This window comes from Drosophila kikkawai, chromosome X (genome assembly GCF_030179895.1).
Source record: "Drosophila kikkawai strain 14028-0561.14 chromosome X, DkikHiC1v2, whole genome shotgun sequence".
NCBI lineage: Eukaryota > Metazoa > Arthropoda > Insecta > Diptera > Drosophilidae > Drosophila > Drosophila kikkawai.
The window spans coordinates 19,904,435-19,918,882 of record NC_091733.1 but is presented as its reverse complement, the minus strand read 5'-3'; the positions used below and the strand labels follow the sequence as shown (position 1 = coordinate 19,918,882).

The following is a 14,448-nucleotide window of genomic DNA, read 5'->3' as shown; positions in this document are numbered from 1 at the left end:
GTGACCGGGCAACGCTAAAGTATTTGCATAAAATTTGCATTGACAACGGTTGAAAGCAATTGAAACAATAATTTCGTCATTAATGTGCGACAATCCGATCACCTCCTTCCCGCCGGCTTCCACCTGCTCCAGTCCCTGCTCCTGCTCCTGCTCCTACTCCTGTTCCAGCTCCTGTTCCTGGTTCTGTGTGCGAATTGAAAACGTGCTTATCGTGGCGCATCAGCAATGAACTCACCGGACTCTGGGATTGAATCCGGATTGGGATTGGAATTGGCAAAGGTGGCGGCATTTTTCTGCCATTACTCGCGCTCTGCAATTGTTTAACGCGTTTAATTACATTTGTTGGCCGGCACTTAATGTTTTTATAATTAATAGAATCAATATTGATACTGGGTGCCCGGCTCCGGCTCCTGCTCTGCCGCAGCTGTGGTTAATTGTAGATTAAAAATGTAGCCACTGCGGTTGAGGTTCAGGGAAGCGTTAAATGTCTGGTCAAACTATGGGCGTCTGGCAAACAAAGCAGGAATCACAGGTTCACCTTGGGTTAAATGCAGAAATGAATGTTAAATGTTGAATGTTTATTTTGCCGCGACTTGCATTTAATTACGGCGAGAGCTCACACATGAGAGGAGGCGCAAGCAGGCATGCGAAGTGCAGCAGGATGCGGGACCAGGACACTTTAGAATGCAGGCAGCGTAAAAGATTAGCCCGATTAAGGGGCCCAGAACGGAAAGGGAACACAGAAGCGGCAGCGGAAACGGAAACGGAGCACGAAGCCGAGTTCAAAGAGTTACGTTTACCATTTTCCGGGGGCAGCGGCCACTTGAGAATTCTACGGCACACACACACACATATTTTCTTCAAGGCAAGGGCCTGCTTCATCCTCCTTTACCCGAAGCTAATGCCGTGATTTGCAATTCGCACATCGTTATATGAATATGGAATGACCGCAGCCGGGAGCTTACCGAATTCCGCAGCAACCAGAGGCGGCGACGGCGGCGGCGTCTTACTCCCCAGAGAGTCATCCTTGAAGATCCTGCAGCAAACATATGATGCGAGCAAGAGGGAGTGTCTCATGTGTGTATTTTATTACAACATCTTTGTACTTTGTCCAGGTAACAAAACATATAATTTAGACTAGAATTTCGCTGGAATTGGTCCCGTGATCTGTGTTGCGCTCCAGGAAGATGGCTCCTTTCTACTGCAACACCGAAGCGTAGGTGACTTTCTTTGGACGTGAGGCTGGTGGCGCCTGGGGCTTGGGGTCTAGTGTCGGCAATAGAGTGGCAGCTACTGAAATCGATGGCTCCTGCAAAGCGGAAATCGGCGTTGAGGCGGAACTGCGTCGGCTCCTTCTCAAGGCATTGACAGCGGGAAAGACGTCGGGATCGGGATTTGAGAAGATGAGGGAACCTCCTGAACCGGTAGCTGGAATCGAGCAGGAGGAGTGAGCGGTCGAGGAAACGGAGGAGCTAGAAGCCGGGCGCGAAGCAGTAAAGGAGTCGGAACTGGAAACGGAAGCGCCGCCAGGAACGAACACGGAAGAGGGCACGAAGCTGGGGGCAGACTCCCTCATCTGAGACTTGCTCTTCGGCTGGCTCATCTGGTTGATACTGCCGCGTCCACCTCCGACCAGCCATGGTCGGGTCCAGCTCAGATCCTGGACATTGGTTTGCTGCATTTTGCTCGGGCTGAACGTCTGGCTCTGCACGGGCATGTTCACGCCCACCCCTAATCCGCCCATTCCACGGCTCATGTGGTTCACCTGGTTACTCTGGTTCGGGTTAAGGTTTCGGTTCTGGTTCAGGGTCAAGTTTATGCTCGGGCTTAGGTTTGTGTTAAGGTTCGTCTTACGGTTCTGGTTTAGGTTTTGATTTAGGTTTTGATTTAGATTTTGATTTAGATTTTGGTTAAGGTTCGGGTTAAGGTTCGGGTTAAGGTTCGGGTTAAGGTTCGGGTTAAGGTTCGGGTTAAGGTTCGTGTTAACGTTCGTGTTAACGTTCGTGTTAACGTTCGTGTTAACGTTCGTGTTAAGGTTCATGTTACGGTTCATGTTACGGTTCGTGTTAAGGTTCGTGTTAAGGTTCGTGTTAAGGTTCGTGTTAAGGTTCGTGTTAAGATTCGTGTTAAGGTTCGTGTTAAGGTTCGTGTTAAGGTTCGTGTTAAGGTTCGTGTTAAGGTTCGTGTTAAGGTTCGTGTTAAGGTTCGTGTTAAGGTTCGTGTTAAGGTTCGTGTTAAGGTTCATGTTACGGTTCGTGTTAAGGGGGATTGACATAAGGGAACTTAAATTAAGGGGGTTTGAATTAAGGATGGAATTAAGGTTGGAATTAAGGTTTGAATTAAGGCTTGAATTAACGTTTGAATTATCGTTTGGGCTAAGTTTTGATTTAATGGGGTTTGAGTTAATGGAGTTTGACTTCAGGTTTAAGTTAACGTTCGAGATTAGGTTTGAATTAAGGTTTGAGTTTATGTTCGGACTAAGATTCGACATTATGTTATGATTTAGGTTTCGATTTAGGTTTTGGTTTATATTTTGGTTTAGGTTCGTGTTAAGGTTCTGGTTTAGATTCCTGTTAAGGTTCGAGATAAGGTTTGGGTTTAGGTTCTGGTTTAGGTTCGGATTTATGTTTGGATTTATGTTAACGTTCGTGTTAAGATTCTGGTTTAGGCTCTGGCTCACCGGGTTCACGGAATTGCCCCGCACGTTCTTCAGATTCTCAGTCAAGTTTTGGCCTAAGCTCGGGTGATCGTTAACGTTGTGACATAGATTTGGCATTAAGTTTTGGGGCACGTTTTGTCCGATATTCGGGTTCACGCTCTTGGCCATGTATAGAGGCATAGTTTGGGACGAGCTGGAGACCTTGTTCTGGCCCATGTTTTGAACCCCAGATTGCGATAGATTCGACCTCATGTTCGGACCCTGCCCCATATTTGGTGCCATGTTTTGGCCGAGATTGTGATACATGTTCTGCCCCACAATCTGGCATACATTTTGGAATGCACCCAGATTTGAGCCGGTTGACTGCGGGAGATTCAGGTAGTCCAGACTGTTGCTGTTGGCGTATCCACGTCCTTGGCCGATCGTGCTCAGGTTGTTTCCATGTCCATTGAAATTCCCATTGCCGCCCAGGTTCTGGTTCTGCAATATTATGTGGGAACTGGCGCTTTTGCTGCGGTTGCCGCCCACCTCGAAAAGAACGGGCCGCTGCCGCACCAGGTACTTACGCGGAGCTGGTTGGCTCGTTGGTCGGGCCAAGTAGACACCACCCAGCCCCGAGGCGGAAGCCATTACGGGTCGGTCGTACATGGGCTGCTCCCGGACGGCTGGCCGAGAGTCTTCTTTGTTCGGAGCGCATTCAGCCTGGGCAGTGTCCTGGGAGATCGGAAAGACGGGATTGGGATGGAGATTCTGATTCTGATTGGGGGGCCGCACTTGCGACGGCCCCTGAGCGCAGGGGCACGGCAAGTAGGTGGCTCCGTAGTCCTCTTGCCTGACAACGGGAAGTATAACTGGACCGGGAGACTCCGACATTATGTATTTGATGAACTCCACCTGTCCGAAACAGAAGTTGTTGGAGGTGTCGGCAATGGGCTGAGGTTCGCGTTTGGGTTCTGGCTTGGGATCAGGCTCTACTTCCGGTGGGTTGAGCTTCACGAAAGTCGAGGCCGTAAAGGTGAGGATCTCCGGGATGCCTTCGTCGCCCTCAACACTGGAATTCTCGATTGTCGACAGATCCTCTTTCTTGCTCTCGTCGTTGATCGTGAGGTTGACTTCCGTGTTCTTATTAGTGTTGTTGCAGTAAGCGTCGGTGCCGATGGTATCCATGTTATTGATGTTTACTGTGGTAATGGTGTCAGTGCTCATGCCATTGTTGTTGAGGTTGGTATTGGTGTTGGTGTTATAGGTAACGGTGTTATTTGTGCCGTTGGTATTATTTGTGCCGTTGGTATTATTGGTATTATTGGATGCATTGGAGTCATTTGAGACATCTGAGTCATTGGTGTTGATGTTATTGGTTTCATTGGTGTTTTGAGTGCTATTCGTGATAATGATAATATCGTTATCGTTAGCGTTATTAATGTTATTGGTGTTATTGGTATCTTTAGTGTCATTACTTTCAATAATGTTGTCATTGTTTTTATTGCGTTCGTTGCTCTCATTGTCATTGCCGTCATTGGTGTTATTGGTGTCTTTACCGTTACCGTTGTTGTCGTTATTGTTGTTATAGTTATCGTTGCCATCGTTGTCGTCATTGTCGTCGTCGTTGTCGTCGTCGTCACCATCTTCTTCGTCGACCTCGCATTCTTCCTCCTCTCCTGCGGATTCGCAGTAGCCTTCTTCGCCTTCACAGTTGTCCTCATAATCGAAGACATCGTCACTCTCCCGAGCACGCAATGGACTGCTGGTGTCCCCGCTGTCCCTGTCATCACTGATCGAGAAGTCCGTGGTGCTGGGTGGAACCCGCTCCCCAGTGGCGCCGCTGATTGAGTAGTCCGTAGGATCCGTAGGCCGGCCTCCAGTGGCATCGCTGGTGCTCCCCGCTGCACAGCAGCGTTGCTGTTGCTTCTGCTGCTGTTCTGTCAGCTCCCTCTCTAGCTCCAGCTCTAGTAGGTGCTGCACCTCCGGTTCTATTACTACCGGTGTATCTAAATGCTGCTGTAGCAGATTCGACAAGTACTCTGACTCCAAGCTGCTCGGGGGCCGCACAAACGCCTGACCCCCAGCAGGTTGAACGTTGTTCGGGAAAGTCCTGGCGTTGGATTGGCTTGGAGCACCGCACCCAATGGGACCATAGCGGTTGCCCAGATTGATGTTGCTGTTGTTCTGGTTGTCCAGATTGATATTGGTGTTGCTTTGGTTGCCCGGACTGAAGTTGCTGTTGCCTTGGGTTCCCTGATTCAAGTTGTTGTTACCTTGATTTCCATGATTCAAGTTGCTGTTGCCATGGATTCCCTGATTTAAGATGATGCTGGCCGGATTTCCCTGATTGAAGTTGCTGCTAGCCTGATTTCCCTGATTGAAGTTATTGCCCTGGTGGACCGGGCCGGCTTGGTTGCTCGAATTGACCTGGGTAAAATGATTGAATTGATTGCCAGGAGTATAGTTAACTCGAAAGCCGAAGCTATTATTTCCCGGCTCCTGGAAACGAACGTTGCTTAGCTCTGGTTGCTGAAAGCGCCCATTGCCAGGCTCGTGAAAGCGCACTGGGCCAAAGTCCTGGAAGCGATTGTTGGACGATTCTTGAAGACGAACCGGTCCAAATAGATCCTGATAGCGGGCGTTACCCATATCCTGGAAGCGATTGTTCCCAGGCGACTGCAAGGGAAGTGGATGCTGGGGAACATGCGGCGGGTAATGCTGTTGTTGCTGCTGCTGCTGGAGATGATGCTGCTGCTGCTGCTGCTGCTGCTGTAGATGCTGCTGCTGCTGCTGCTGCTGTAGATGCTGCTGTTGCTGTAGATGCTGCTGCTGCTGTAGATGATGCTGCTGCTGTTGCTGCTGTAGATGTTGCTGCAGCTGCTGCTGTTGCTGCTGTAGATGCTGTTGTTGTTGCTGCTGGTGATGTTGCTGCTGCTGCTGTAGATGCTGTTGCTGCTGCTGCTGTAAATGCTGCTGCTGCTGCTGCTGTAAATGCTGTTGTTGCTGCTGCTGTAGATGCTGTTGTTGCTGCTGCTGTAAATGCTGCTGCTGCTGTAAATGCTGTTGTTGCTGCTGCTGTAAATGCTGTTGTTGCTGCTGCTGTAGATGCTGTTGTTGTTGCTGCTGCTGCTGTTGATGAATTGAAAATCCGGGGTGAGGGTACGGCTGATGCATCTGATTCATGGGCGGCGGCTGCTGCTGCTGCTGCGGCAGTGGTGTCGGAGGCGGATGCATCGCTGGAAGCGCAGAATTATAAAGTGCTTTACTTATAATTTAAATAACACTTACCCATAGGCCTCCCCCAGAAGGTGTAGGGGCCTTGGGACGACTGCTGACCGTTCCCCGATCCTGATCCGGCCTGGAACTGTGGATTCATCATGGGTCCAGCACCTGGACCTCCACTGGGCGTCGGCATACGCGGCTCATACACGCCACCGTAACCCGGAAAGAAAGGTCTGCGTAGACCAGTCACCTCAATGCCCGTCCCCGTGGGGTTGGGCAGGTGCATGCAAGTGCAGCGGAACTCTGTCTGGGTACCGACAGTGGCCTTTGGGTGCAGCGACTGCGGGGATCGTATCGGTGGCGGTATAGCACTTCCGCAAGCTCTGCCCTATTCACTCGTGAACTCACCTGGATAAAGGCCAGATCGTCGGGAGTGAGGCTGTGCGGATGGGTGGAGGGCAGGTTAAGCACTCCGGTGGTGGCCCACGTACGCGGAATTGCCTGGGGAAGACAAGCGAGAGAGTGATTAGGATGAGCATCAGTTGTAGAGGGCGGATCAAATTCTACCGGCGGCAGGAAGAGACTCGGATGCAGTGGCGGAGTGCTTAGGATTGCGCTGGTATAGGCGGCAAACTGCATCTGCGACATTTCCTCGATGTGACCGTGGATCAGGGGCGCCATCATTTCGTTGGCGCGCACCAGAAGGTTCCGCAGGGTTCCCAAATACTCGGCACGCGACACGCCACATGGCCCCAACGCCGGAGCCGCGTCAGTCGGGAATGATTGAGTGAAGCGAGGCGATCCGGGGATCGGATGATGCCACTGCTGTTTCTGCTCCTGCTGCTGTTGCGTGGACTCGGTAGCTTCGTCCTCGAGTAACCAGCTGGGAAGGCTGTAGGGCGGACGCCGCCAAGGCGTTTGTAGCTCTGGCGGTGATATGGGGGGCAGCGCCGGCGATGTCGGCGGCGTCGGTGTCCTCGCCATATCCCCCGCCTGCCGATCCTCGCCAGGGGCTTCTGTGTTCCCGTCTCCCCGCTGGCATCCATACGATGCACCGACGTCGGATTGCATACCCAGACCAAAGCTGTTCTTGTTGCGCTCTGTATCGTCGCCGGAACGGCCGCCGTTATAGTGGGGATTTCGCAGGCAAAAGGGATCCTTGTCGGGACCAATGTAGGGACCGGTGCCCGTCTCCAGAACCTCCCGTGCCACCGGCGACAGGTTGGGCCACCAGCTGAGAGACGAGGTCGACGATGCCGAAGAAGTGGGGGCCGGTGTCTTTCGCTGTGCCAGCAGGTGGGCGGCATAGGATCCACTGGGATAGAAGACGGGTGCGTCGGGCGACATCTTGTTGTTGTGGGTGGTAATTTTGGCGCTGGACTCGCGCGCCTTCACAGTCTCTTGGGATTCGGTTGACAGATTACCCGGGAGATCATCCGGTTCTTCCTCTCTAGACAACTCGTCAGGCTCCTCCTGGCTTGTTCCATTTTCTTGGTCCATGTGAACGCCTACACCTCGGTCAGGATCCGTCATGCTGGGGAACCGGAAAGGGTTCTAATTAGTGGAAATATTCGAGGAGGGCATCTTCTACGATGCTTCAAGGATTAATTATCGATTCAAAACTTTTTCTAGCTCCCTGGTTAAGACGAAGATACTCCTTGGTGCTGTGCAAAAAATAAATTGTATATCGCTTTAGCTGCGATTCGATACAAGTGCTATTGCCTCCGTGGACCCTTCTAGCCGGGGATCAGGCCCCTGCCCTCCAAGGGATTCTACAGTGGCTGCAGCAGACGTGCTTTGCATGGCAAGACAATGTCCTGGGCGAGCCCAGGATATCCACAGCAACACCCCGGCGGTGTCGGTGCTGGGAAAACATTTTTGCAATTATTTCAAATATTTTTCAACACGGCTTTGAAACGGCGACGTGCCGACGAAGGCCCGGACGAAGGACCAAGCGAAACCCTTTTGTTCTATCCATCTTGCGCCGAAAAAATATTTTCCACATTTTATTTTGCGCATATATTTTTTTTGCAAGCTCTCCTTGGCGCGAACGCGACGGCGAAGATAAACTTTAAATAAAACATGGCACACAAAGGGGTACAAGGAGCAGCAGCAGGGGCTGGGGCTGGTTGCTGGTGGTGGTGGTGGCCAGGACGACTCGACGTCGAACGGCGGCGCAGACCGCAATTCAAATAAAATCCTTTAGGGCTTTTGACTTTTAACTCATCCGTTTAACGAGCGCTCATGTTCGTGAGGCAGCAAAATATGCAATCCTGGCGAGGAGGGCTCTGCTCCTGGCCCAGGACAGCACCCCTGACACCTACACACAGGCACACAACACACACATCCTCTTCCTTGATGTTCCCGGCACGTCGTCGTCCGTGCGAGAAGTGGAAATGGCAAAGCAAAGCGAAACAAAACGCGAAACAAGCAAATCGAAAAGCGTAGAAAGAGTATGCGACGCGGAGGTTGCTCTACAAAATTCACATAAAAATGAATTGTATACTTTTAAACAGGACATTTCAGTTTTGATAAATTCCTTGTTAAGACTTGTAAAAGATCCAATTAGTATTCAACATTCAATCGATTTTATTTAAGTCTAAAAGAAGGCCTAATTCCTGTTTCCAGTCACTGCCATTGGTACCCCGTTTTCCCGCCTGGGATTTACAATTTTTATTGGCCCCTTTTGGCGGTCATATCGAAAGGATCTACTGCGATTGCCTTCGATTCGAGACGGAGGATTGCGGCGGCACAGTAAGCCCAATCGATTGATGTGGCAATTGACATTGGCCAGGAGGCGCTGGCTTCAAAACTGAACAATTGTCACTTGAAAGTGGGAGCAGAGAAGGACTCTGCCAGTCGGGACATTTATTAACCGGCAAATACACTTGTCACAGCCACGCCCCCCTGGCCGCGCACGCCTCGTTAAATAAATTGAGCGTTTTGCGCAATTTATGCGGCTGATTTGACATTAATGTGGCCCGAACAGACTCGCCTCACCCACACGCACGCATAAATAACAGCGCCCACACGTATGTTTATTTACATCCCAGACCAGACCGAGTTCCTGGCCATGTCCTGGGCCCCCCCATGAGCGTCTTTATCTGCTTTTCAGCTTCTTTTTATTTATGACAACATCTGTGCCGGTAAGAGAGCCGCCGAGGCGTTAACACACACGCCGCACACACATCATTAATCATTTTAACAGCCCGCAAAGCAGCAACAACTCCTTCGACTTCCGCTCCACGTGTGTCGTGGCGTCGTCCCTGCCCGGTCTAGTTTCCCACCCCGTTAACTTGGTCCATTAAACGAGGCGGAACCTAAGCTTCTGCGAACCCGCTTGGCCCATTACCAGGGCTCGTAACTCACAGCTGGTAATCAACTTCGGCATTTCACCTTGTCGGTTAAACAAAGTTCCCATTAATAGTCCTTGGGTGGCTGGGGAGATCTTGGCTGAATGTTAACTATTTTTACAAGTTTTTCATAATTAATTATCAACAAAAATTGATGTACTGAAAGGATAATAATTATAGGGACCGGATCATCCCGTGTAATAAATAAATATCTCTAAACTAAAACCAAATCTCAGTGTCCTTGGCTTTTGCCTCACTCCACAGTTATCTCCAGGAAATGTGACCTCCCCCCAGGTGAGTCCCAGTCCCAGTTTGCTAGTCTCCAAGTCTCAAATCAAATTCAAAGAGTTGGAAAACTCGCAAAGACGCAGCTATAATTCACGTGTGCGGGCTAATAAATAACAGGGGAATGTGTGCATCAAAGGAACGATAGCCTGGCGCTTTGGAATCCATTAACCTGGCCGAAATAATCAGCTGTGAATATTTCATGTGAGCAGGGGAATCCCCGGGGCAGCACTATGTAAGTAATCCGGCAGCATATCTGTCGGAGAATGGCCACGGATTACGATAAGGAGCCGGCAAATAGAAACGAATGTCGAAGTCTAATCAAAATAAATGCCCAGAGGGGGAAGGGAACCCGGACTGGACTGGCCTGGCCCGTGACAAATGCCGAGCTTAACAAGCAGAAACAAAAAAAAAAAAAAAAAAAAAAAGAGGAAGCTGGAATGGGGATTCCGGGATTTTTGACCAGGCCATAAATTCATTTTGCCTCGCTGCACATGCAAATGGCCGAGTGTCCTAATGAGCCACTCGGAATGGGCAGTGCCAACCAGGGCAGACACACAATGAGTCCTTGAAGATTAATTAATCTCCTGGTGCCACATGCGGCCGCCATCGAGGATAACGCTTATGCTGCGTGTGCGTTAGTGTGTATGTGTGTGTGGTTGACCATTGTCCTGTGTCCTTTTGGCTTTGGCCACTGGCTTTTAGGCAGGGCTGCAGGACATTTAAAAATTAGAAAACAAACTTGTACTTTAATTTTAATATTTAAATATTTTAATTTATAAAATCCATTATAGCCAGCTTCCGATTTTGAATTATGCCAGTTAGTTGCCATAATATCCCAGGATTTAACCAAGTCAGAATGCCAGCTAGCAGCCCTGGCTTTAGGCTAATGACACAAAATGCCAAAAAGGATGCGAACCCGGCACCAAATCGATGCCGGGGAGTGGGTTAACTGCCCTGGGCTTATCTTCTGCTTTTGAAGAAATAATTAATGACCTCGTTTTTGCCACTGTGCCACACGGAGCAGACATGGTGGACAGGGGCAACAGGCCATTAAAAATCGTTTATTTCGATTTGATTTAATCCAAAATAGATTGCCTGTCCCCTGGCATGTTTTTCGCTACCGCCTCGCATCCTGCAAAGGACAAACGGACGATGCGGCCAATTTATGCACTCAATTTGCAGGCACAAGGACTGGACTGGACTGGACTGGACTGGACTGGACTGGCCTGGCCTGGCTGCGCATTTATAAATTTCATTGGTTAATCCTTATTTTCGCATTAAGCGCGAGTCGCCACTCCACCCCACTTCACACTTCCAGGAGCTATTGCAGGGATGCAAGGACGCAGGACCACAGCAACCGCTATGCAAATGCGGCGCATTCTCCTGTTGCACCAACGATGGCAATTAAACTAATCGCACGCAGGGCTTAAAACGCGATTTGCGGCGTCGATTGCCAATTGCGGAAACGCCACGGACCACACAGGCCACGGGGCCCAGCCCTTTTGGCGATTTTCCGATTTTGCGATTTGCCGCAAAATTTATTTAAGCGACAGGCAGAAAACCCCACGTCCCCCTGGTCCTCCTCCTCCTCCTCACCCGAATCCCCGCCAGATGTCATTTAAACTGTTTACATTTAGAGCGCGGCTGGCTGTTTAGCGGTTGCCTCAGCCACTAGCCCCTAATGCAAATGTTTAGTTACGGTTTCCCCGAGGCCAGACACAGGGACACAGACAGCAGGACGCAGGACTCTAAAGCACACTGTTCAAATTTCACTTACCTGAAGCTGGATCACAGGTCCACCGATTCTTTTAAGTATCAAAAATCGACCAGTTCTCTCGTCGCTTTCAAAAAATCGTAAAAAAAAAACACTCGCTGTCAACTTCCAAGGATAAGTGGCCCAGCTTAGTCTTCACTTCGAAAACGTTGAAAAAACAAACTGTCGGAAAAAAGCCTGGTAAATTTTGTAACGAAAAACAAAAAAAAAAACTCGAAAAAGGTAATTAAATTTTGTAACGCAAAAAAGTACGCACTATTATTCAGGTTTTTTTCACCTTTTCCGATGTGAACACAAGCTTAGCTGTAAAGAAACTGATTTTCACCCAATCCAAGCCCTGACAAGTTGATCAAAGGAAATCCAGGTCCCACTTGGATCACAACGCAAAATGTGATAGTTTTTAGAAAAATAATATAAGATCGTTTACTCGGGTAAGCTTGAAGTCTCAAATTTCACTTGATAGTGGCTCTATGTATTCCTAAAGCTAAATGATTGATGATGTCAGCCGAGAAGAAGGAGAGCCAATTCCCCGGATGCTCTTTAGCGCCAGGAACTCGTCACTCGCCACTCGGAATTCGCAGCTCGCGGCTTGAAAAGAATCCCTCAAAAAGGCATCAGCTTAATTGCCCACGTGACGACTTGGGGTTCCTGGGCCTCGGGATCAGTGGCCGCTTGTGGCCAGCCCGATTTGATTTCTCGCAAATTTCATTAGGCCAGATAAATGGCTGGCGATTAGCAAGCTGTCTTTGGGATTTGCCTGCCGCCCCCAGTTTCCGGCCTTTCTGCTTTCAGCTCTCGATATTTATGCTAAAATTCGACATGGCCGCCGGAAAAGCGGAACAGGAAATCACACGCACTTCGTTTCGAAGAGCTCTTCCAAGGAGTCTTTTGAATAACGGATAAATAAGGTACATTTTGTGGTATATAAAATTATTTTAAATATTATTTTTCTGTATATTTGTTTGGCTCTTCATAAATATTTATATATTATTTACAGTTCTGATATATTGATATGCTGAAAATATAGCAGGGTATTTGCTGTTCGTCCTGCTTATGCTCCCTGTTGTGCTCACTGTGCGACATGATAAATGGCACGAAATTATTCTTCAACTGCTGCTGGCAACTTCAACCACCTCGTCCGCTGTTCTAGGAGGCACGGCACCAGGGGCTGGGGATGCACGACTTTGCATACGGCTTTTTATATCGCGACGATATCTGCGGTATCTGTGAAATGGCATACTTAAAAGTTAATTGTAGCTGAGCGCAAACTTTTTGCCGCGACGGGGAACTGGGGACTGGGGACTGGGGCTGGGAGCGTGCTAACGAATTCGAAATTTATTCAAATTCCGAACAAACTGCGACATGTTGTAATTCTCCTAGCGATTGTTGGCCTTGTCAGTGGTGCTTATCGGTGCGGAGGCCGCGTTTTAAATGCTGCGATTTTTCCTTGACTTGAAGATTTATCGCAGTGACAGCTGTGGATCCACAAAGGCCTCCGTCTCGACACCCAAATCTCCCGACTGTTGCTGGCAAATTGGTCATTAAGTGACACGCAGACATGGTCGGGGCTCTCTCCCGCACCCCTGCATTCGGGGACATTTTAATTTGGTCTGTCAGCGGCAGACGATGGCGAGGACGACGTCAGGAGGCCAACAGGAAACCGCAAAATCGCCAAATGCAGCAGCAACTGATTTGCCGCGTCGCGTCACCTGACCCTTAAACCCGACCCCCACATCGAAATCCTTACTACTGCGACAGGACCTTTGCCGTTCATTTCTAATTTCACGCTGCGTTGTGTGAAAATCAACACCGTCACATGGTCAGTCCTGGAGCAGCGGCAGAAGCAGGAGCAGGAACATCATCCAGGGCAAGGGTATGCAGCCCGCAGAAAAACGCAGCTAATGAAGCCTGAGCGCCCTTTGGAGCGGGAAATGGATTCCGTCTGACCACCCCCAGCCAGGCGGCCAACCCCACTTAACCCTTACCCGCCGACCATCAAACACCGAACACAGCGAACATCGAATGCCATCCGCATCCACTTCCGCGTCTGGCCGCAATCAATCCGATCCCATCTGTCGTCGGCCTGCCGCAATAACGGTAGTTTTGTGGCCAAAACCAAGTGCTCCAAAAGGGGGGGGGATAGTCATCCCTTCTATCTCCTTTCAGGGGCAGGCGGCGAAATTAGCGCGATTTCCGCCACAACTTCTTGGGGCCCCAAGGAAACCAAAACAAAGCCCGGCCAGACAAAAGGCACGGCAAAAACAGGACAACAAAGGGGGACACATAAAATGACAAAAGCCTTTGGCCAGGACGCGGGCACCAAGGATTCCTGGAGGTGTACTCTTGGCCAAAGAAGGAAAAATTCAACACAGGGACAGCTTCTTTTTTGGACTAATGGGTCTTATTTGTATTTTGTAATTTAACTAAAACATTTGTTAAGGTTTTCAAATACAATTTAAGTTTTATTTTTAATATTAATTTAGGGAAATTTGATTTGATTTTTTCTGTGCAAAAATGTTAATTTCTAGAGCCAAAAATTTGCATGACTATATGCATCTTATTTTATATAATATATATTTTATTGCCTACTAAATAGTTATTATATTTTGGGTATATTTAATAATTTTGTAATTAATTAAAATAATAATTATTGACTTTATAAACAAAGATTTGCTGCTTATTCTACAACACCAGAAACACCAGAAGCGGGAGCCCGGCTAAAAGGCTAATGGTACCGCCCTCGGTGGCAGGACAACAACTCGGGCAGGGGCAACTCAGTTGGTAAATCACCGAAATCCGCATCTTTAGCATCTTAACGGCCAATTTAGCACCAGGGGAGCGCGGAGGGGGAAGGTGAACGGCGTGGCGAGGAGGCCAGAAAAAGACAACAGCGAAATTAGACAAAAGCGGCAAAGGCAATAATAAAAGATAATAAAACAAACGTAAAGTCGGCGAAAATGCCAAGGAGGAGTATGGCCCCAGCTCCTTAGACCTCCTCAAGGGCTGGTCGGGCTAAATAAAAACACTTCTGGGAACAATAGACAACGCCGGGAGATGTGACACTCTCTCCCCCAGCTCCTCGGAAAAGTTATCCCGGGGACGGGGTGCTGCGTCCTCCGGGCGTTTGTCATTCTTTCGGCATTTAGCTAGCCCCTCGAGCTCTGGCTCCC

At 49.2% G+C, this 14,448-nt stretch overlaps 1 protein-coding gene across 1 annotated transcript; it reads right to left on the bottom strand.

The window, feature by feature from the left end:
• Positions 1 to 1,055: 1,055 nt before the first annotated feature.
• LOC108082896 (putative uncharacterized protein DDB_G0293878) lies at positions 1,056 to 11,578 on the bottom strand. The gene is made up of 5 exons (XM_070287969.1): positions 11,282 to 11,578; positions 6,431 to 7,397; positions 6,272 to 6,364; positions 5,930 to 6,203; positions 1,056 to 5,877 (listed from the first exon to the last, which is right to left on the bottom strand). Exons 2-5 carry the CDS (start codon positions 7,394 to 7,396, stop codon positions 1,199 to 1,201), a joined length of 6,012 nt encoding a protein of 2,003 aa, XP_070144070.1. The 5' UTR covers position 7,397; positions 11,282 to 11,578; the 3' UTR covers positions 1,056 to 1,198.
• Positions 11,579 to 14,448: the final 2,870 nt, after the last annotated feature.

Bases quoted from the DNA above. Each gene is read 5' to 3' on its own strand.
- LOC108082896 (XM_070287969.1), bottom strand. From the start codon at position 7,396: ATGACGGATCCTGACCGAGGTGTAGGCGTTCACATGGACCAAGAAAAT. The intron at 6,365-6,430 runs GTAGAATTTGAT...TGTCTTCCCCAG, and splicing joins CGAGTCTCTTCCTGCCGCCG to GCAATTCCGCGTACGTGGGC. The intron at 6,204-6,271 runs GTGAGTTCACGA...CGATCCCCGCAG, and splicing joins ACGATCTGGCCTTTATCCAG to TCGCTGCACCCAAAGGCCAC.